The sequence below is a fragment of the Arvicola amphibius genome, chromosome 4 (assembly GCF_903992535.2).
Source record: "Arvicola amphibius chromosome 4, mArvAmp1.2, whole genome shotgun sequence".
NCBI classification, from domain to species: domain Eukaryota; kingdom Metazoa; phylum Chordata; class Mammalia; order Rodentia; family Cricetidae; genus Arvicola; species Arvicola amphibius.
In genome coordinates, this window is record NC_052050.1 from 53,332,553 (window position 1) to 53,356,070 (window position 23,518).

Sequence of the window (23,518 nt, forward strand, 5' to 3'; positions counted from 1 at the left end):
TGGGGAGCATCAGGTGTTGCCTAGAGCAGGCCGCCTAAGATCTTGGCAGGAATATGGAGACCCTTTGTCCCAAAGCATCTGTATTTGTTGCCTCTCCACCTCCCTCTGCAAACAGGGCCACTGCTTCCTCTTTGTGCTGCTGATTAAAACAAGCTCATTTAAGTTGGTTCTCCCGCTGTCTCTTCTTTGTTTCTCATTGACCTGGAACTCTCCCACCTGCCTGGGGAACCTCTTGAACTGTTACTGAGGAGGGGGGAGGAAAGGTGTGGTCCGTTGTTTCAGAGGGGCTAGAAGCAGAGGTCAGCTGTCAAAGGGGGAAGGCCAGTGTCTCCATTTTTCCAAATCAGCCCTTAAATCACTCAGTCTTCTTGTTGTTTTCAGGTCTTGCCTGCTGCTCATTGTCCTTCTGACCGGGGGTAACAAAACTGGGTCTTGTACATGTCAAGCAAATTCTGTACCTCTGGGCTCCATTCCCAAACTGTGCCACCCCTCCCCCCAATTAAAAAAAATTTTTTTGAAACAGAGTCTTGCTATGTAGCCAAGACTGGCCTGAAACTCAGTATGCACTCATAGTGGCCTTGAATTTACAATCCTTCTGCCCCAGCCTCCCAAGGGCTGGGACTGCAGCCACGTGCTATCATTTCCTGCATGAAAACCTTTTAAATAGAACCATGGCTGAATCTGATTCTGTATATCCAGATGGGATATCCAATATTTAGAAGCAGGAATCCAGGCATGGCTGGATCTGATTGCAGATATTCTGATTGAATACCCCAAGTCTGGAAGCAGGAACCCAGCCATCTACTTCCATTGATAGAAGCATAATTCAGAGGTGCCAAAAGTTGCAACAACTGGGTGTCTATCATCCCCTGGCTCCACCCCCTGGTAGTATCTAAGCCAGATGAGGGAAGCAAAGCTACCAACCCCTCCAGAAGAGCTGCTTCTCATGACAAGTGCATTTCCACCCTGGAGTCATCCTAACAAAGTTAGTCTACAGAAGACTTCACAGCACATCAGGAGCCCTGCACCCATGCCTGCAGTGGGAAACCTGGTGCCTGGGGGCAGCAGGGGCACCAGACACTGAGAGGCTTATTGGTGTATCTGTGGGAGCCGCAGGAACTTTGTGACTAGGCAGCCCGTCCTTTTAGACTCAAGTGACAATGATAGCTAGTCCTCAGAAATAAGAAGCCCCCAGTCTCATAGTTCACCAGGAGACTTAATCAAGGAAGGGATGGAAAGAAGCTGGAGGAAATCCCTAAATGAGCGTAGGCTAGGCTAAATACCCTGTTCTCCTTCCTGCACTGGCTCCCAGCTGGCCCACCATTTCTATACCAGAGAAGCATCTTAATAAAACAGGTGATCTGCCTGATAACTCCCTCATCCCTGAATTGCTCAGGAGATGCTGTGTGTTGTGTCTCTGTTCTACCACAGATGATAAACCCTTCCAGGATTCAGGATCCTGTCATGTACAGGACCAAAATTTCCAGAGGAACCCTGGTGTCATCAGAGAGGCTTTAATATAAATCCTAAGTCCTATTCTCATTCCCTGGCTTCGGTGTTTTCATCTATATTGCAGATTGCTAATACTTCCATCCCTAAAATAATAACTATAAAGAGCTCACACTGGGCCCAACTCACAGAGAGCATACAGGAGCTCATTGTCTTGTTTTATCTCTCCTAAGAGCAGTGACCCTGAGTTGATGATCAGGACATCACTATGGCCAAATCTTGGGTGGAAAAGATCACCCCAAACACCAGCAAAGGGAGACACCCCAGCCTTGGGAGGCTGTGTTCAGGTTGGTGAAGGGTCAGAGCAAGTATCCATATAGTTCCCTGACTTCATTTTGAAACTTGAGGATGGAGAATTAATAGGCTTTCTACACAATGAGTCTTATGGTTTTAGGGAAGCCACGTGAGGCATTCCTAGGTGTCCTCAGCCTTGGAGCTTCAAGGAAGTCATGTATATACGTCCCTGGCTTAGTCTCTTCTTCTCAGCTGACTGACCTTGGGCAAACTGCTTCTATAACTTTATGACTTCTATTTCCTTGTGTCCAACACGATGGCCTTGCGGGTGGAGGGCATCCATGGCTCATTCTTCACACTATTCACGGAACTAAGCAGGGCTGCTGTTCATCCCCTGAAGTCAGCACTACTCTCAGAGTTTTCTGTCTCAGTAGATGGCACTGCTACTTAGCCAGCCATAGGCCCGTTGCCGTCTTTGCTCCTCTCCTTTCTCATGTGTCAGTCATAGATGCTACCCTCCGAAGCTGTCCTTTTGTCCCTCCTCCACTCATGAACCCTGGCCACCATTGTCCCCTCTTAGTCCCTAGTCTTGCCCATGGATTATATCCACCCTGCTAGGAGCTTGCTCATAAAAACAGACATTTAATACTTCTGCTGGCATAGTGGCAAAGGCTGCAGGGGACCTTTTAGGATCACAGTTCTCTAGAAACAGACTCCCTTTCCTGCATCCATGGCTGTATCAGTCACTCTGTCTGAGAGGCAAGCTTTTCCCCTCCCTCCCATCTCCCCTGATAGTCTGCTGTGAATAAGTCTGAATGTATCACTTCATTGGAAATAGTTTCTCTGGTCATTACTGATAAGCCAGCCCCTCTGTGTTATGTATTCCCTTAGTGCTCTGCATGTCACCATGGCAACCTTGGTCCTGGCATCAAGCTCCATCAGCCTGGTGGAGAGGCTCATGCATGTAATACTAGCTCATAGAGGCTTAAGCAGGTGGATTGTCCTGAGTTCAAGACCAGTTTAGGTTTCAGAGTGAGGCTTCATCTTGAAAAACCTAACCAAAAGAAAGAAGATCCAACATCTTCCCTCTGGACCGTTAGCTCTCAGGAGAGCGAAAGACAGGGCCCCCGTGCACCTCCTTCAGCACCCTAGTGGCCTAGAATTGCAATCACATCAATGCCTCAAGCTGCCAGGGAGCATTTCCTTTTCCAGGTGGAGAATGACCAGCCAGCAGTGTGCCCAGTCCTTTTGCGTTTATTGGAACCTGCTTATCCAGCAATCCCCAAAGGAGCTTAAGCAGGGCTGACATTTGGAACTCCTATGACCTAAGCCTGGGATTATCACAAGGCTACCTGAGCAGGGGAAGGAGACAGGTAGGGTGTGAAGAGAGGGTCACCAAAGACAAAAAGAAGCTGTGTCCTGCTAAGGACCTTCAGTTGGCAAGGAGGGGTTTGGTTCCCCACCTCTCCAGGCCCAGGGTGTGTGTGTGTGTGTGTGTGTGTGTGCGCGCGCGTGCGTGTGTGCGTGTGTGCTCATGGTGACATCTGAGCATGCTCACACTGTGGGTGTTTTTGTGAGCGGCGGCGGAGGAGATGAGCAGTTCCCATCACTGATTCTTTTCCTTTATCCTCTCCTTCACTTTTTGCGGTTCAAACTGGATCAGTCGTAGAATTTCCTTATTGGCCAGGGTGCCCTCGATGAATTCCTTCTCTGTAAGTCTGTCTGCATGGTAGAGAAGCAGCAGTCAGTACCAGCTGTCTCAAGCTGCAAAAGGTGAGACCCAGCCTCCACACCTAGTAAAACTGTGTGAAAATACGGAATGCTCAGCACTCCCAGGGACTCCCGCTGCCCTCCCAGATATCACCCCTCCCTCAAGGCTCTTGAACCCCCTCCTCAAATCAGCCCAAGACAACCAAATACTGGCATCATAGAGGGCTCCCAGAACCTATTCCTTTACTCTGTTCCTTCTGCTTAGGCAGGGCTCTTGCCTTGCTGGTTATTACACATTCACATCATCAATGATTATAAATACTCCTTTCCATAAGTTTTCAAAATTACCCTACAGCTCTAGCCTAAAGTTTAGGGGCAATTCTAGGAGACTGAGAGAGGCAGGCCAAAGTCTCAGTGCGGGAGCAGGAACTGTGCCCTCAAGGGAATGCTGAGTGAGAGGTCAGGGGACAGTGGCATGCCAAGGATAGCCTGGCTTGCAGAAAAGTCTCTTGTGTGCCCATCATACCCAGACAACCTTGTGACACCAAGTGACATATCCTCTGTGATTGCCTCCCCTGCTTGTAGTTCCTCATCCTTCAATCTGTTCTACCTCATTTGAGATGAGAATGGAGAGAGAGCCTTTGCCTCCAGTTAGCCTGGCCTCTGTGTGTGCATGCATGTGTATGTCTGTGCACATGCATGTGTGGGTGCATGTATGTGTGCATATGCATGTGTGTGTGTGTGTGTGTGTGTGTGCTCAGTCCAGTCAAATGCATGCTACTGCACCCTTCCTCTGTGTGCTTCATGTTACTGTTCTTGGGGTTACAAACATCTCAGAGAGTGGGCTGTAGCAGAAAAGAATGAGACAAAGCTCATTCTTAGGGGGTCTTGCATGAAGAAATTCCCATGTAGAAAGAAGTCTAGGATGAGACAGATTCTTCCTGTTCGTGGTCCCTCTCATGGTCCTCAGCACAGTGTAGACACAGTACCACAGAGCGGGATTTGACTTTATTGGCTTATACTCATGGCCTCTGGACATCCTTAGTTCTTGTTGGGGTTGGGATTCAGGGTACTTCTCTGCCTACGTCTTGGTGGTGAAATTTGGACTTCAAAGGTCTAACTGCCTGTCCAGCCTCACTCTAAGCTTGAAAATTCCACCTCTGGAGCCTGCTGCTACCGTAACAATGCTGTCTTCAGAGGAGGCATGTTACACACACACACACACACACACACACACACACACACACGAGCAGGAGTAACAGCCAGCCTTCTAACACCATCCTCTCTTGTGGGGCAGTTTTGAGATTAACAGATTAACAAAAAGTCGGAGAGGGACCCTGACACATGGACAGACCCAGAGGGAAGGAAGGGGATTCAGAAGTTAAGTATCACAGGGAGTCATCTAACACAGCCAGAATCCATGCAAGCCAAGTGCTCACGGAACAAGTGCCAATGGGACTGGGTGCGGAATGGAGCCAGGGGAGTGCCTAGGCCCAACATTTAAGGAGTTATTCACTTCAGGGGGAACCAAGGACGTGGCTGCCCCTTGAGAGTGAGCACCACTATGAATTGTGCACTCCACCGAGAGCCTGCCTGCCTCAGCCTGGCTCCCACCGTCTTCCCGTTCTGTCATCATTTGACTGTGGAGTAGGGATGGATCGTTTCCACCTTTGCTTTCTATCCTGAGGAGTTGCTGCTTCGGTACTGGTAAGAGTGTGGCCAGGGGACACACAAGGGTCTAGCTCTGGCCACTCCGATGTGCTCGAGCCATGCTTTACGGAGACCCTTCAGGCTTTAAACAATGCAGATGCTGACATTTTTTTTAAAAAAAATGAAACAGTTATATGAAATGGGAGCAATAAGCTCCATATTTCCCTAGGGAAAACACAAGAGCTAAAAGAACTCTTCAGGGTTGTTTACCTGTTCCTCTCTCTCATTGGGGCTACCATTCAGTACACTCAAGTTCACTATCCTGGCACCATGCGGCTATGAGTCTGTAGGCCTTGTCAGTCAGTCTATCTCTGTCTGTCTGTCTGTCTCTCCCTCCCTCTGTGTGTGTGTGTGTATGATGATACCAGTTCTTGTATCTTGTACTATAGCCTTCCCGTAACAGTTGTGTGTGCCATGGACCAACAGCTCCAGCTGCCACACTCTGGAATTCATTCCTCTTTCAAAACTCCAAAGGCTGCTTCCAGCTAGCCACTAAGCAGAGCAGAGACGCCAAGAGGCCGAGTGACGACACCCCACTGACTTTGCCAGCTCTGTCTTAGAGTGCCACACCGTCCTTTATCCCTGCACTGATTCCTCGGTTGGGGCCAGGCCCTCATGACATGGGCTTTTCCAGTCCCTAGGTCCCTCCCCACTTTTTCTCAATAAATTCCTGACTATGTAATTGAATCTAACCCTCTCATGGTGGGGTTTTGGGGGTCACGGAAACTAACTTCCTAATTAGTCCTGAGTCTCTGCTGGGTGAGGTGCCCTTACTGTGCAGGGAACATTGGAACAGCAAGCAGCCTGAAAGGAGAAAAGGCCTTCCCCTGAACTTCCTGTTGTGTACACATGGCCACCGAGCCTGCACACTTTACATTAGAGGACTGCCAAAACTGACACCCTAATACTCATGAAGCTGAAGCAGGAGGACCACTAGTTTGCTGCCGACCTGGGATACACAGTGTTTTCCTTCCTCCCCCACACCCCAAGCAGTGAGTGAGTTCTGTGGGTAATAGGGATGTGTTGGTCCCCGCCCCCACCCGCCATCACCGGCATCAGGGAGGGTAGGAGCAGACCTAACCACAGCAGATGCTTCTGGTCAACCACTACCCCTGACTTTGAAGACAGTTTAGATAGTTTGGTGACAAGAAGCATTCCCCAGTCCTGCCTGGGTACTATGACTCAGAAGCGGGAATCCTGCTGGGGTCTCCAGGAGACAGCAGGCACTGTAAAGGTAACAAAGACAAAGGAATTCACCATCATCTTTCTTTCCAAAGAATGCCCAGATCTTCTCAGCCCGCTTTTCTGGGGTGTTTTCATCATCTGGAAGGTGTTTCACGTCCTCAGGCTTGATCATTTTGAAAATAGCCTGTAGCAGACCGAGAAAAGGATCTCATCACAAGAGCAGTAAGGGCTTGGTGGTCCTGAAAAATCCATGTGTCACATCACACACAAATGTCTACCAGAGATGGAGTGAAGACTTAACTTTCTAGTCCAAATTATATAATTCCTAAAGAGCGATAATTTTTGAATTATTGGTATTATATTAAAACTTAAGAAGCTTCTACAAGCTAAAGAGACAACAAAATAAGATAACCTTGGGGTAGGAGAAAATATTTACAAACCTTTGATAAGGATTACTTTATCATGGGATTAGTATAGAACATAGATGAAGAACACCTACAACTCAATGCTAAAACAGTAAGTGTCTTTGAGAGTGGTGGCACACACATTTAATCCTAGTGCTTGGGAGAAAGAGGCCAGCGCCGTCTACACAGGGAGCTCCAGGCTGGCCAGGACTACAGAGTGAGGTTCTGTCTCCAACAAACAGACAAATAAAAACAAGACCAACCACACATAAAAGCAAACAAAACAAAAAATAACTGAATTAAAGACGGACATTTCCTTTAAGAAAAGTAATGATTGGAATGGTTAAAAGGTATGTGAAGAGGTGATCAACTTCATTAATTATTAGGTAAATGGAAATCAAAACCATCCTTCCACCTGTTGGGACCACCACTCTGGCAAAAGCTTGCCTCGACTGTGTCTCTTGTCAGCTGGGGCTGGGGCCATGGCTCTAGTATGCTGGAGGCCCAGGGCTCATCCTGAGCATGCGAAAATAAACATTCCCACCCAAACACAAAGACAAGGGACAGGTGTGGAGAGGATGTGTAGAAAAGGAAGCCCCGGTCATTATTTTGCCACCATCTCGTGATTTTCTTGATACCCCAAAAGCCTGCAGCATCAGGTGCCCTCCAAGCCCAGAGGCTTACAGTCTAGGTTCCTACCAAAGCCCCACAGGTTCTACTGCCTCAAAATGCCTGGGGGCAGTGCCCAGGCATCGCCAACACCTTGAGACCTTTGTAAGGGCAGAGACTATGGAGAAAACGCTGCTCGTCCATGTACCCTTTACATTTTCTGAGTAGGTGCCATAGTCTTGTTTAGAAAAAAAAGGAAAGAAATAGAAATTTCCCAACAATAATCCCATCACAGCAGCCCCGAGGTTGGAGTTTGGGGGCCACTAGCTCAGACCCTGTCTCCACAGGCTTGAGAGAATCAAAGGTGTCTTCTGGATCTGCGAGGAGTTCCAGTTCTCTAGCAGGACTGGCTTATGACCATGAAGGCTAACACCTATCAAACACTTACATCATTTTCCATAACAGTTTTAGATTAGTTCTCAAGAGAACCTTACAGGTAGGATACTGTTAGTCCCATTTAAAGGCAATGAACAAACCTGGAAACATCAAACTTGCCTAAAGCAACAAGCAGAGATTCTAACACAGGCAACTTGGTTCCAGAACCTACAGTCTGGAGTATACCTGAGTTTGCTTATCTCGTTTCTGAAGATTATAGACTCGACTGGGGAGGGGGAAGGGTGTTGTGAACAAGATTGCAGAGGTTTGCTCCAGGATGCAGAAATCCCCTTAGGAGTAGCTCAGGGAGGAATCCAGAGAAAGGCTGGGTGTTGTTAGCCTCTTTTCTCTCCTAGCGAGGACAAAGTCAGAAGTGCTCCTGACCTATATGAGATCAGAGAAGAGGACAAGGTGGTCTCTATTAATCCTTCCGAGACCAGGTTTCCAGGAGTCTACTGGCTCACCAGCTCCAGGCTCTGCCAAGCATAAAGAGGACAGCCTAGATCCTCAGGTGTGAGGCTGGCTCAGACTGCAGGTAGATACATCGACACGAGGACCCGGGCAGCTGCCGTCTATGACCAAAGCCCCTGCCTCCCTGGAGATTCAAGGACACTACAGAAGGGTAGCAGTGCCTGTGAAATTCGCCTGGGCTTTAGGAATGTTAACATCCATACAAATGCCCTTGTCCCTGGTAGTTCAGGGAACGGGCTTTATAGGTAGCACAGAATGAACTTAAGTACAGATGACTCCCAGAATTCCACTCTCCTGATCTACCTGCACTATGTCCAGGCATGGTGGCTAAACACTGGCTGTGACTGGCTGTCTGCGCCACCTCTCCTTCAGCATTGTTACTGGTTGGTGGTGGAATGGGAGGGAGTCAAGCCTTCAGGGTTCTGGGAAAGGCCATAGAAAGCATCAAAGCCTCATCCTGGACCCGGGGAGGTTATATGTCTTTCCCACGGTTGCATAATGAGTTGGTGTCAGAGCTGGCACAAGAACTCATCATTTCTGACTTCCAGACGGTGCTCTCACAATGACCTTATGACCCGGTGACGTGCAAGGCAAGCTTGCACACTTTGCACAGCCTCGGTTTCTCCTCCCCACCTCGTTTCCCTGCTCCTTTCCCTCCTCTTCTTCTAGAAGAGCATCAACCTAGCACCTTTAGGTGGCTTTGAATTGGTCCCCATCCCGTGCCACCCAGGGACTCCAAAACTAACCCAGAGGAGGTTGCTCTGCATGCTTTGCCCCACGGACAGTGAGAGCACCACTTGTCACCCCTATTCCAGAGATGACCCAGTCTGCCCCGAGCTGCTGTTATGTCTGTGGTTTGTCCTAATAAGGGAGGGGGGGAGAATTCTACAAGTAAAAACATGATTACAAGCGCACCAAACACTGCACAAAATATGAAGAATATTGTAACTTCTAACAGGAAAGGAATTTGAGAAATACAGCAAGTGACAGGGACAGGAGGGATTAGGAGGAAAATCAGAAGTCAAAGAAAGACCTTAAGTGGTGTAATATAGAGAAAATTGAAGTTCTCTGATGTCGACATTTATAGGAATGTTTGACTGAATGACCTTATGACATTTCCATAGGGTGAATTTGTAAGTAGTTCTTAGCATGTTTTTAAGTCGACGTGGTCACATCTGTCACGTCCCAGCTACAGTGGGGACTGAGGCAAGAAGGCTGAGAGCCCAAGGACAGCTGAACGGCAGAAGGGAGATTCCCACAAAGAAAAGTTTCTGAAAAATTCGTGATGATATAGAAAATATTCACGATAAAAGAATAACAGAAAAAGCGTGGGAGAAATCGCATGTAAATATGTTAGGAATCCAGAATTGTCTTAAAGCAGATAAAACCCTGGAAAGCCGTGTAGCAATGAACTGACAGTTAGTGGACGGACATTGGTGATAGATTTTAGTCTGCAAGATTACTTTTGCATCATTTCTAAATTTCACAGACTGCTTATAGAGTAGACAAAAATAGAATATCTTGTGAGATACCAAAAAAAAAATTACTCAGAACAAATTGTAGACAGACGGGAGAGGAGACAGAGGGGGTGGGAACCTTGAGGATCCCTGCTGTAGGTCCACCACACCAGGATTAGGAAGAGGACCAATCAGGACCTAGATTCCATGTCCACATTGTGGTCAATGCTTTGTAATTGAAACATACATGTTTCTACTTTACTGTTGTAAAACCTGAATGTGTGTTGCTAGAAAAAAAAACCTGAAGATTTAATGGAAAAACCGGAAACCGTGTGAGAGGGGAAAGGAGGAAGAGAAGAGAGGGAGAGGGGAGGGGAAGGGAGGAGGGGGAAGGAGGGTGCTTGAGGGAAGAAGGAAGAAGGGAAATTTTACGCTGTATTGATTAGGGAACATCAGGCTTGTTCTTGGGGAAGCAGATGATGCTGTGGGGGTGCCCTCTATTTCTCTCAGTACTTTGGAGACCCTTCCTTTCTCCACTCTCCTGGCCCCTGGCCTGGCCACCGCTCCACTGGGCTACACAGCGTCTGTGTCCTCCACCCCGTGGCCTCCTCCCCATCCCACACAGGAAGCAGGGACGGAGACACACTGACCATGACGATCTCCAACACCTCGTTCTTGCTGATGGCACCATTGCCATCGACGTCGTAGAGTGAGAAGGCCCACTCGAGCTTCTGCGTCGGCTTGCCCGCCGTGGTCATGTGCAGGGCGATCACATACTCCTTGAAATCCAGCGTACCGTCGCTGTTGGCATCGAAGCTGCGGAACACGTGCTGCGCGTAGGCCTTGGGGTCGGAGTCCGGGAAGAATTTGGAATAGATGCTTTCAAACTCCCGCCTGGTGATGCGGCCGCTGGGACACTCCTTCAGGAAGGACTGGTACCAGGCGCTCAGCTCCTCCTCGGTGAATTTGGTGTTCAATTGCAACTCCTCCAGGATCTCCTTGGACAGAGCCCCGCTCTTGCTGTTCCCCATGGTGAGGGAGCGTGGGCTCTGTGAGGGCGGAAGGGACAAATGAGGCCGCCTGGCTAGTGAGGCCGCCTGGCTAGTGGGGCCGCCTGGCTAGTGGGGCTGTGTGCAGCTGTGGGGTGGAGACCCAGGTGCTGATGGATTAGGGGGATTTGCAGACGGTTCCTCCCAGTCTTTGGAGGGAGGAGGGGCACAGAACCCTCCAGAGATTAAAATAAAGAGCTGAGAGTAGTCGCTCAACCCTCTGTGTCCGCTGAGAAGAAAGGACCCGAGGGGGACCCTTGAAGCAAGCATCCTCCTGCACTCAAGTCCTCTTTGAGCTCACCACCCCAGGGGGCGGCACCCATAGGACCTTATAAAGTAAGGGGTTAGGGGCTCAGGGTTTGAGGCAGCTAGGTTTAATTCCCAGCTCTGCCCCTTAGCCTAGGGCACGTTCTTAACCTCTCTCTGCATGGGATGCCTTTCTAATCCTTCCCTTAGCCACCTTTTCAGCAAAGCCTTTTATCCAGCACTCTACCATGGCACCCTCCCCCAAGTCCATTGGTAAACCCCAAACTGTCTGCCAGAATGGAAGCTCCCAGAAAGGCAAGGGAAAGACTGTGTTCCTATCGATTGTTGTCCCCATTGCCAGAACAGTGACAGAATAGTTCAAACTGACAGGCAGAAGTGCTGAACACACACACACACACACACACACACACACACACACACACACACACACGCCTCCAGACTCACCAGGAGCCCACTTAAATGTTTTGACTTTACCATAGTACAAAACACACCTTTGCATCTGAGGGAGACGACTACCCCAGAGGGTTTAGTCTTGTGTAAGTGTTCTGAGCCAACTGGAGTGGAGAAACCCGAGTGACAGAGTTCAGTGGGTTCGGTGAGCCCTTTCCTTACCGTGTGTTCAACAAAAGATGGGCCATCGAGACCCGGCCCCATGGTAAGTCAAGCACCGTTGTTACTGTTCCTCAGTAACAAGGGCAATAAAATAAAACTGTCCAGGAGGGGTAAGCAGGCAGACTGAATAAAACAGGCAGACCAGGCAGGTGGCAAGGGAGAGAGGCCTGTCACACAGGCAAAGGAATGTGTCACTTGAATGTAGGGTGTAATATTCTGTTGTTGTTGTTATTGTTTTCATGTGCCATTCATGGCCGCCCCTCCCCTACCCTCTTGCTATTTCCTATTACTACCTGCTGATGCTGGCCTTTAACCTGACCCTCTCTACAATGCGGACCCTTGCAAACCAAGATTTCTCTTTTCCAAGCATCCCCTACAAACTAAAGATGTATTACCATCTTTCCCTGCTTTCGTCAAGGAATTCCCTGCCTGTCTTAGGGTTGCTACTGTTGTGATGAAATACCATGATCAAAAGCAAGACGGGGAGGACAGGGTTCACGTGGCTTTTATCCTAGTTCATCATCACCGAAGGAGGCTAGGACAGGAACTCAGACAGGGCAGGAACCTGGAGGCCGGAGCTGATACAGAGCAATGGAGGAGTGCTGCTCACTGGCTTACTCCCCATGGCCTGTCCAGCCTGCTTTCTTATAGAACCCAGGACCACCAGCCCAGGGATGACCTCACCCGTGATGGGCTGAGCCCTCCCCCATTGATCACTAATTAAGACAATGCCCTTGTGCACAGCCCAATCTTAATGAGACATTTTCTGAGCCAAGGCTCCACCCTCTCTGATGACTCTTATGTCATGACTAGTGTGTGTCAAGTTGACATAAAAGCAGCCAGCGCACTGCTCTGCCCTGTGGGATAGCTGAGGGATGAGATGCTTATTTTAGAAAGATCTTGTTTATGATAGAGGCCTGGATATAGGGCTGGTTGGGTGAAGCGAGGGCTTGGGGATGGCGCCCTCAACGCATGGCATCCGATGCTTTCCCTAGGCTCACACTGTCAGAGCTGATTGCACGAGAGGACATCCAGCTGTTGTCCATGGCACAATGACTGTCTCTCGCAGGTGGGTAAAAGCCCACACCCACTGGGATCACAGGGGACCAGTGCTGTGAACGGACAAGGGTAAAATCTGAGTTGGAGTTGGGTTTTTCTCTTCAGCATCAGACTGATCTTTAAGCTCCTCAAAAGAAATGCTGAAATCATATTTTAAGGAAGTTTTGGTGTATGTGTGTGTGTATGTGTGTATGTAGTGTCTGAGCATGCGTGAGCATATATGAGCCTATGCATGCACATGATGGCCACAGGATGTCATGTGTCCTATTCTATCACTTTATGTCTTACTCCTCCAGATGGGGGTTCTTTTCCTGAAGTTAGAGCTAGACCGGTTTCCAGCGAGCCCAGTCTCTGCTCCCTCACAATACTGGGGTGACAGGCTCATGCACAACCACACCTGGTTTTCTTTGGGGAGTCTGAGTATTTGAACTCACATCCTTCTGCTTGCAAGGCAATTGTTCTTAACCTCAGAGCACTCCCAAGCACTGAAATCAACCTCAGATCTTTCAAATACAATTTCTTAAACATTCATCTATATGTACGTATATACATACATATATATGAGTGTGTGTGTATAGTGTGTGTGTGTATGGACATGGATATGGCATAAATATGGAAGTCAGAGGACAATGTACAGAAGTGCTGCTTTTCTGCTTTTACCATGTGGGTTACAGAGCTAGAACTTGAATTATGAAGCTTGGCTGCAAACCTCTTTATTCACTGAACCGTCTCAATTTCAGCCAACAGGAGGTTTCTTTGTAGCCCAACGTGGTACTGGGGGACCCTGGAGGCTATCAGAAGCTTGTTAACTAAATTATGGGCAAATCATCAGTTCAGAACAGGGAGTTGCACACTGTCATGGCTCAGGTATGAGCCCAGAACCCAAGGAAGGACCCTCATGGGCATTGCTAGATCCAAATCCTTGCCACTAGAGGGAAGGTGGGCAGACCCCTTCACTTAGCTCGAGCCGGGGAGATTTCTGGAACCCCAGGGTTGCTATGTAAGATGAGGAGCAGGTGCTCAAGGCAGGAATTATGAAAAGCAGATGCCAGACGTCTCCAGGCAGGCAAGTGAAATGTATGTATAGCCTGTTTGCTAACCGGCCATTGGTGGAGAAAGCAGGTCTTCACTGCTGGCACCCTCACCTGTCAGGCCCACTGGGAACCAGCTTTCTGTCATTGCAACTAAGTGGGAACCAGCTTTCTGTCATTGCAGCAAAGTACCTGAGGCAATAAACGAAAACAGAAGCTTCTCTTGGCTCTCAGCTGTTGTGGTTTCTGTCTGCAGTCAGCCTTTGCTCTGTAGCAGCCTGTCCCAGTGGGCATGCTGGGTGGAGGAAGCTGCTTATCTCATGGCAGACAGCAGGCACAAAGAGGAGGGCAGGAAGAGGCCAGGGTGTCAATAGCCTTTCCAAAGGCGCTCTCCCATACCTCATTCCCTTAGCTTCCCAACAGTGTGCTATGGCTGAGGATGGGGCCTCTGGGAGGGCAATCAGTATCTAAAACATTACCCACCCTGGCACACTGCTCAGGGAGGACCTAGGTTCACACATCAAAGTGGTGGCTTATACCCCTGTGAAGCCAACCAATGTGCTGCCAGAGGGCTTTTCAGGAGAGAGAGAGAGAGAGAGAGAGAGAGAGAGAGAGAGAGAGAGAGAGAGAGAGAGAGAGAGAGAGAGAGAGAGAGAGAGAGCGCTTCCCACAACTTAGGAGAGAGAGTGGTTTCTCTCCAGCACTCTCCCTGACCTTGCAGGAGGCTTTTGCTCTTGCTCTCAAAGGGGCCAGTTACCTTGAAAACTCACTGGCCCCAGGCACAACCCTGGAAGCATCTGCAACAGCAGTGCAGCCTAACACTGCCTTGAGGGAAGGGGAAACTGAGTCCTTTCTGAGAGCTGGTTAGAAGTGCCTCCAGGTAAACTAAACAGATGGGCCACTGTGAAAGCCTTTGCCCTGTAGGCCTGAGAGTTGACTGCGAATTTGACCCACAAAACCTATACCAGAGAGGGAGAGTCTGCTATCTTCTGACCTCTACACATGCACACACATGTGCGTGCACACCACTAATAACACATATATTTTAAAGTACCTTCGGGGCGTCAGGCTGTCTTTAAGAAGCTGACCTCTGAAGCAAGGCCACCAGGTCACAAGTTAAAAGCAGTGGCTCCAAAGACTGTTTCGGGCCATGGCTTCTACTGCTCCTGAGGGGCGGCATCTGAAACAGCCCCAGATTTGCCAGTTCCAAGTGTGTGTATCACAACAGCCTGCTCCCCTCCTCTCTCTATTCCACTTACTCTCCCGCTTGCTCTCTTGCTCTCAGAGAGGCTGACTTCAGAGGCCTGACTCTCCCTTTCCCTAGGTGAGGATCTGAGGTTGCCACGGCAACGGAAGAGCTGACAGTGAAGAGTCCCAAATGACTTCCAACTGGGGTGGGAGGATCTAATGGAGACCTGGGCTTTTCTGTCCGCGAGGAAGCAGGTGGGATGCAGCTGGGTCCAGTCTCCAGTCTTCAGATTGCTGTGCCCTGGAGGCACCCCCTGCAGGAGGGGATCCCTGGAAGGACATGGGGCAGCTGTGTTGATGCTGGGGAGAGTGAGGGGTCAAGACCCAGAGGTTTGTTTGAAAACCTGCATAAACATCTTCTCTCAGAGGCCGCACTCGTGCTCCTTGGCCAAACAAGTTTGCTGGAGATGGTGTACTGAGAACCGATTTGTTAAGTCTGAGCTGGGCCCGTAAACTTGTTCCCTGCCCCAAGAAAGACCAGTGGCTGTCCCTGCAAGGAGAAGGCCACTTGTGTCACTCCTTTTGGTCTTGCCTGGACCTGAGCTCCCTAGAGGTCACCTCTGCATCTCATCCTTAGGCAAAGCTCAGCAATTTATGAGCTCGGACCCCAGCCCTCAGCACACTCCGCCAGGTCTCCTGTTCTGAGCTAAGGTGAACTTTGCCACTCCCTGGCCCGGAGTCTGGGCTTCATACAGTCTGTATCGGCAGGGGAAAGGGGAATGGAAGCAGTGTGGGATTCAGCCTGGTCAGGGCTCTCAAGCCCAGCCATCCTCACTGCCTGTCCCTCCTGCCTGGACCCAGATTCCCAGAGTCACCTCAGAACTTCTTCACCTGCTAAGATATTGGCTTTACTTCCAAAGAACACCCAGGGAGGCACGGACTGCCCTCCCAAACTTACCTGTGGCCCACACCCCCTGTGGACAGCGACATGCCATGAAGATGCCTTCATCCTCTAGAGTGAACATCAAAGGTTTATAACAGCTAGTGCCACTCTGTAGACCCTCCCTGCCCCATCCTGCTACCATTTCCCTGAGCGGATTCTCCCAGCTTTCTCCTGTGCTCCAGCTGCACTGCTCTCAAACATTTAGCATGGCTTTCTCTTGGTTTAAAACAGTGGTTCTCAACCTTCCAAATGCTACAGTCCTTTAATACAGTTCCTCGTGTCTTGGTGACCCCCAACCATAAAATTATTTCATTGCTACTTCATAACTATAATTTTGCTACTGTTATAAATTGCAATATAAATATCTGATATGCAGGATATTGAAAGGGTCGTTCAACCCCCAAAGGGGTTGCAACCCATTGGCTGAGAACCACTAATCTAGAACTTCCTTCCTTGGCATTTGTCAGGCTCCCTCCCTTGTCTCCCTGTGCCTAATCAGTTGAGACCCTCTCTCCAGGGCCACTCCAATCACGCTGGTATAACATGCAGCCTTGCCATCCTGGTCCCTCCACACTTCATGTTTTGCAGTTGCTCAGAGAGATGCCCTTAAGTAGCTCTCTGGGCTTTTTCTCTCTGGTCCTGCTATCCAGCTAGCATGAAGGCAGAGCTGCTGGTTCCATTCACCGAGGTAATCCCGGCACTCAGAGAGGAGAGTGACAGGAAATGCACGCTCAATACTCGCTGAATCCATGAGTGGGTGAATGAGTAAAGAAACAAGAGCGGCAACTCCAAAGGAGGAAGGGAAGCCGGAAGTCGGGGAGTGGGATGTACAAGGCTGGAACCAGTAATGCTGGGTCCTTCTGGGCATCCAGGTCCTGGGGTCCTTTTTCCGTCAGCTAAGTCATCAGAACTGAAACCGTCACCAGTGTCTGGAACGCTGAGACTGTGTGGGAATGAAAGCATGCGGCTTTCTAGGAAAGAGGGTCTTCATAGGACCCATCGTCTCCAGAGAGTTTATTTTTCATGGGATAAATCTAAGCATCTCAAGAGTACACAGACCTGAAAGGGGGGGGGGTGAGTGAATGGCATTGGATTTCCTGAAAACACTTTGGAATAGTGTGGGTCAATTACATAGCAAACACCTTCAAGATTTAAACTCTAATTTAAACATTTAATTCTTCAGAATTAATACACACAGATGCCATTACGGGGTGGGGGAGGCAGACAGCCTCCATTGGGATCAGGGTTTTGACAGTGTTACTTACAACTTATATTACATCCATTTTATTTACTGGTCTAGGCAGCCAGAGCATGGAGAGATATACAGCGTGGAATAAACACATTCATCCTGGGCGAGGAATGCTGGCAGGAGACACCGCTTTTCAACATTAAAAATGTATAAAGTATTTAGCAAAAGTTACAGAAAACAGACCAAACAAGCGAGTTTATTTTGTTAGAAAATTCCACGTTCATGGGGTTTGCTGATGTGCTCAGGTTGCAAGGGGATGCCATTGGACATCTCATTCCCCGAGGAAGGGGGGACATACAGAATCGGGCCCTCACCCAGGTTGGCTGGTGTCCCTTGGAATGTTGGTGCCTGGGTCCAAGAACCTGTCTGCTGAGGAAGCTGTAGGGACGGACAGATGAGCACATAGAAGTCCTGACAGGGTATGACCTCAGGGTGTGGGTCAAACTGGGAAGCACAGCAGAGCCAGGCCCAGCTCTCTCTTTCTGTCCCAGAGTCACCCTGTGACTCTGGCCCTTCACATTCTACCACTGAAGTCCTGTTGGGAGCTCCCCTCAGATACTAAGGGGTCTCATTTCCAATATCACCCAGGAAGCATCTAAAGGCCTTCCCCACTCCCCCAGCCCAAGCCTCCACAGTTCAGTCCCCAAGAGCCACCACTCAGCACTAGAAGGTTAGGACAGTGGAGCCTTGATCTTGAGCCACTGTTGGAGCCTGTTCCCTGAGGAGCAGGTCCCTCACCTCAGGAACTTTCCCGCAGAAACGATTAACCAGCAATGGAGGGGTTGGATGAGTCCCTTCCTCCGGGGTGTCTTAGCAGCTTTGCCTCTCATATGAGATCCTTGGGTTCTGATTCCCCAACTCTGACCCTCATCTGAGTCTAGGAATGCCTCAGTTTACCTGGAGCTTCATAAGAGCCTTCTAGGATCCACCTTTCACTCGGCAGTACCCCAATAAGACAGCTTGGAGAAGTAGGCGCAGCCTGGCCTGACCTCAGCTGGGCTAGGTCCTGTCTCTGCCGGTTGTAAGGTGTAGTCTCGAGCTCGTCTGTGCGAGTGCCAACAAGTCAAAGCACAGCCGGACACAAAGACTCCATCAGTTGGCCCTGTCTTTATAGCCATCCTAGGTCCTGGGGACAGACCCAGAAGGTACTGGTACTGACTTACAGTTTCTTTGAGGGTTTGAACTAAGTACTTCTCAGCTAGTGACATGATTCAGTTCCATTTGGGTTTACCTAGAAGTGTGTCCATCATGAGGATTCTGGCCACAGCTGTGCAGATGATGCCAGGTTACACACGACCACGTGCATAGGGTGCAAATAGGCCGTGAGGGGATGGGGGAGAACATTGGATCTGAAAGCTCCAGAGATTTCTCAGGACAAGCACCCTCAGTTGGCAGGTGATAGATTCTGCAAAGGCTCAAGCTGTGTCCAAGGGTCATTACTCCATAAACGCCAGGCCCTGAAGACTGAGGTGACAGCCCCTTGCAGGAGAGGATGTTCCTGCACTGAGAGATAGCCCGCTGCCGCAGTGGAGGGTGACATTCTGTTGTTACCCCTTCCTGCTTTCCGTACTGACCCAAAACGAGAATCACCAACCAAGTGAGTGCAGCATCAGAACCAGCCAAGGGCACAGCTGGGGGTCTGGGGAAGGAGTCCCCGGAATGTAGGAAGCAATGGATTGGAACCAGTCATACAAACTGGAGATCTGGGCCTATGACTTCCAGGGCATAAGAAAACTTATTTTAAAACTAAGGGAACCCTGGGGTTCACCTATGGGATGGAATACCACTCAGCAGTGAAAGGGGATCCTCTACAGACACACACACACACACACACACACACACACGACATCGTGGCTGACTCAGAAGGTTGTATCCGTGCGACTCCAATGACAATGGCACTGTAGGAAAAGGCAAAACCAAAGGGAGAGAACATCGGTCTGGTTGCTAGATCAGGGGTAGGCAGAGGGACTGACATGAAGGCATGCCAATCTTGGTCGGTTGACAAGATCATCGATGTGAAGGTTCAAAGAACTGCGCTCCATTAAAGGGTGGATTTTACTGTATTTTAATCACACCTTGGTTACCTTAAGAATGGGAGGGGGGTGGAAGGGTACTTTTCGGAGTGTGGACAACTATGGGGTGAGGGGGTCTCCGCGCTAAGTCATCGTGCAGTTGACCTGCTCCCTCACTCTGTGTCTGTACAATGCCTTCCCTAGCTTCTTCAGACTCCCGATCAAGTTCCTGTCAAGGCTACCCACAGCTGGGAGCAAGCCCTCCGACAAGCCAAGGTCTTTTGACACCTTTTGACTTTTATGGCTTGTATTTCCATGAAGGGACTTTGGCTTAGCCAAGAGTCTCACACACCCGTCCATTACCCTGGTAATTGGCTGGAGTTCCCAGAGGGAATCAACACAGTCCCCTGTCATGAATTTGGATACTTTGTTTCAGCTATTAACCATCCATTGTAGAAATCCTCCAGAGACAACAGGGTCTTATGTGGAGGTAGAAAGGTAGTCCCCCACAGCAATCCTAGAGAGAGTTCTGGGCTGCCGTCCACATCCTTCAAATGGCCTATGCACTGTGGTACTGTTCAAAAGTACTAGAAAATAATGAAGGGTAACAAGTGTCTCTTCCTGGAGGTTGTCATGGCAACTAACCCATTTTTTTTTTTAACATCATTCATTTTAGAGACTTTTTTTTTTTTTTTTAAAATCAGGCTTTTGCAGACAAAGCGTAAGTGCATTGGCACTCCCGAGCAAGGCAGGTAGAAAGGGCTGTGCAGCTCGCAGCCTGGACAATGGATGCTTGCTCACCCTGAACAAACCCAGCCAAAGCCTCTCAGAACCTAAGCACTGACATGTTCACAAAAGCAAGATAACAGGGCTGGGTGTAGCTAAGTGGGGCGCACTGACTTAGACACACGTGACTCTGGGTTGGGTCCCCAGTACTGCAAACAAGGACCGCAATGACAGCTTGAACACTCAACCTCGGGTATGCGCCTTCAGTTCTCAGATGCCATCAGCATCTTCATTTCGCCCACGAGGTGGCTGGACACTTGACTCATAGTTCTGGGCGTCATTTCCTGGCACCCTCGTCCTCTATGTTCTCGCTCTTTCTACTTGTAGTCCAGGGGAAGGTACTGAAAAGCAATCAAAGCTGTTTCTGAAACTGGAGCTAGGTATGAGCTGAGAGTTCGGTAGTGATGAGACTCAAATCTTGCTGCTGGGTTAAGGCCTAGCAGCAGTAATATTTTAAGATCCCGGTGCAGAGTGGGATTGTACCTTCTCTCCAGAAGGGTCTAAACACACCTGTCCACCTGTGGATGGACAGTGTCCTCCTAGACACAGACTAGTTCCAGAACTCAGCTCCCAGTTCTAAGCATTCGCTGAGAAAACAGGTGTGCAAAACGAAGAGATGCAGAAAAACCAGCACACAGCCAGCACCTCCGAGAACTCAAATGGGCAGAGGAGGAGAGCCGACATTATCTCCGGAAGAGGGGAGTCTACAGAACACAGGTCTACGGGCTTGTTTGGGTGACAGAGCCATAGCCTGTCCTCAGATAGATGACACATTGCTTGTCTATAACAAAATGCTTCCTGAATGAACAATGGGAGAAAGTGTGTGTGGCGGGGGTGGGGGGGGGGAGGTATATGCGTATAGACTGAAAAGGAGATGAGGTGGCAACGAAGCAGGAATGGCCTCAGAATAAATTGGTTCACATCAGCCAACTGGGGTTATGCTGGAGGAAGTGACAACTTTGAACCCTTGGATGGGGGTAAGGGAACAAAGTCATGAGCCACACTGTGGTACCCCAAACCCCTGTGTATGACAAGACTTGGAATTTGACCATCACTCACAAGTTAGGGTGCCAAACCACAGCACCCATTTTTAATACAGAAACCAGGAAGTCCTATCCGAATATTGACAGCTGGTGTCATGGTTCATGCCAAGTCCTGGAATGTGAAGCACAGGTTGGTGAAATGTCCTTGTGGTGGCCTTTATGGTTGAGATGTTTCAGTAAGAAAAGCGACGATGCTTAGTTTGTTTTAATGTATCAGGCACCCTTCTAAGAAACACCAGAGGTTCTGTAGACGAGGCGCCAGAAAGGGTTGGGATTAGTAAATTGTCTGCTATTAGCCCGAAAGAATAAAAGATGCGAGCTATGCTCAGAGGATTCTGCCCTTGGGGGAGACAGACAAGTCAACTATTAGGTCGCCTGTGGGAAAGATGAAGAAGGATGACCTCCCAGGGCACAAGTTCCCAGCTGCAGGCCCCCTGCTCACTTTGTGACTTCCCAAAGTTCCTTCTCCTAGGTGGCAATAACCTACAGCCTCAGAGTCTGCACTGTTGCCCAGCGTCAGTAAGGGGGAACATCAGTTCCTACTGATCAGGTACACACAGCTGGACCCATAAGAGAATAGAAAGGCTGACCCTGGCTGCCATCCCACAGGACCTGGTCATGTGGTCAGCAGCCTGGGAGAGCTCGGGACAAGGTTGTCATAGTGTTGAGGAGCAGTGGGCATGGTGCAGACTAGATTTTTCTGAGACTCCACCCACAAAGCCTTTGGACATGCACACAGCTATCTGAGGACTTTGGAAATATTTTCTGTTGAGTCTGGGAAGGGGTGTCAGGGTGAGAGTGGGGAGCTTCCTCCTTGAGAAAGAGGCTGAAAGGGAGGGCAGGTTGAGTCTTCCGTGGTAGACTTTACAGCCAATGTCTGATCAGAAACTGATGGGAACCATGATCTGGGGGTGCCAACTGAGGTAGTTCTGTCCTGACCTCTCCAGAGTTGGGTTGAGAAGATACCCACCCCACCCTGTGTGGGGGATGAAAAAAATAGATACGGGCTCTCGGAATGTAATGGGGGAAAGTAGGGAGGGGTGAAAAAAGTTGTGGGTATGGGCTGTGAACTATTCTGTGCCTCCTCTCCTTGATTCTAGTCCTGACATTGTTTGGGGACAGAGACCTCCCTCCCTTCCTCTTCCTGTTGCCCTGGAGATGAGAAGTCAGCTGGAGGGACATGCCCTGGATACCTGGGGCAAAGACATGTGATGGCCACCCCATTGGAACTCAGCAGTGAGATCCCAGGATTCTAGCCTCAGTTTGTTCTCAGAGTGACAAGCACAGCGTGGGAGTTGGAGGGGAGGCTTCAATCTTCAAGATGGAGTCAGGGCTGTGAGTCCACCTTTATGGCCTGGGAATATTGGGGAGCCCCTGTCTGGGCCCTCTTTCTGGCATCACTGGCTCTTTCCTCCTTCTCTGTGGACAAGTCAGCAGGTAACAGGGCAGATCCACCCCTTCTCCATGGGCCCCCCCCGCCCCTCTCCTCAGCAGAACCCCCAGGACCACACAAGCAGGTCTAGATTTCCATGTCCACTGGGCGAATGTTGCCTGTTTTGTGCTCTCGGACCCAGAGCTCCCTGTCTTTGGCTGGGTCCACTTTTCGTAGCAGTTGGTCCACGGGCTCGACTGTCTGCAAGGGATACAGAGGAGGGGTCACTGTCAGAGGTGGTAGCTGAACTGGGATGTCTCCTGCCTCCCACACTGCTGCAGTTGGACAGCTACTCAGAGCAGCCCTTATAGAAGGTCCCAGGGCCTTCTAGAAGGTGGTTTGAGGGTGCAGAGCACTGTGAGAGGTGGAGCTAGCCTGCAGACCCCAAGCCTGGAGAAGAGGGCAGGCTGTCTTAAAGGAGACCTCTTCCTCCATCTGTCTTCCCTTGGGTAACAGACCTGCCTTTGGGCACTGGTCATTGTTTTAGAAGCGTGTGTTTGGTTTGTTTTCTAAAGCAAATTCACATGGGGGTCAAAGGTCTTTAGTTACTTTAGCCATTGTAAAGCTGGATGAAGTGCATGCCTGTGGTCCTAGCACTGGGAAACTGAGGCAGGAAGAGCATACATTCAAGGCCTAGTTAGATCCAGCCTAAATCAGGAGAAGCTGCTTCTTGTACTAGGCATGAATCATGTGAGCCTCTGGGACAATCATTCCAAGTCTGTCCTGCTAGCCTTAACGCATAGATGGGGCACTCACGCTTTGGTTAAACATGTCTGTCTCATGGCGCAGCTGTGTGTACTGACACAGATGTTGTCGGATCATCTCCACCCTCTCCACCTCCAGCCGCTCCAGCTCCTATAGAGGAAGAAGAAAAGACAGAGGACCCTGAGCTCATCTTGACTCAGGGACCTTCCCACGAGGCAGGTGTCAGACCACCAAATATTCTATATATAAAGTCCTGGCTGTGCATCGCCAGCCCATCTGACCCTGTGGATGCTGAGGAAGAAGGAGTCAATCTCTAGGGTGAATAAGAAGATCGTAGAAGTGTCTCTGCCAGTTCAGTATGGAATTCTGCATGTGCAGAGTGTTCGAATGTCCTCACTGGGACTCAAAGAGAGGTTCT

The 23,518-nt window shown here is 49.6% G+C and overlaps 2 protein-coding genes across 4 annotated transcripts in view; both read right to left on the minus strand.

Annotated features, from left to right (window-relative positions):
* Positions 1–3,349: 3,349 nt before the first annotated feature.
* On the minus strand, positions 3,350–10,755 carry Rcvrn (recoverin). Its single transcript, XM_038324571.1, has 3 exons — positions 10,375–10,755; positions 6,421–6,532; positions 3,350–3,465 (listed from the first exon to the last, which is right to left on the minus strand). Exons 1-3 carry the CDS (start codon positions 10,753–10,755, stop codon positions 3,350–3,352), a joined length of 609 nt encoding a protein of 202 aa, XP_038180499.1.
* Positions 10,756–22,460: 11,705 nt separating this feature from the next.
* Gas7 (growth arrest specific 7) overlaps positions 22,461–23,518 on the minus strand; it is a 233,891-nt gene continuing 232,833 nt past the window's right edge. For all 3 annotated transcript variants that reach the window (XM_038328544.1, XM_038328546.1, XM_038328545.1), the window contains 2 exons: positions 23,152–23,250; positions 22,461–22,596 (listed from right to left, as the gene is read on the minus strand). In XM_038328544.1, coding sequence (XP_038184472.1) covers positions 22,483–22,596; positions 23,152–23,250 — 213 coding nt within the window. In that variant the 3' untranslated portion in view covers positions 22,461–22,482. The remainder of the gene's footprint in view (positions 22,597–23,151; positions 23,251–23,518) is intronic.

Coding starts and splice junctions, on each gene's coding strand:
- Rcvrn (XM_038324571.1), bottom strand. CDS start 10,755: ATGGGGAACAGCAAGAGCGGGGCTCTGTCCAAGGAGATCCTGGAGGAG. Junction 6,533..10,374: donor AGGTGTTGGAGATCGTCATG/GTCAGTGTGTCT, acceptor GGTCTGCTACAG/GCTATTTTCAAAATGATCAA. Junction 3,466..6,420: donor CTTTGGAAAGAAAGATGATG/GTGAATTCCTTT, acceptor TCTACCATGCAG/ACAGACTTACAGAGAAGGAA.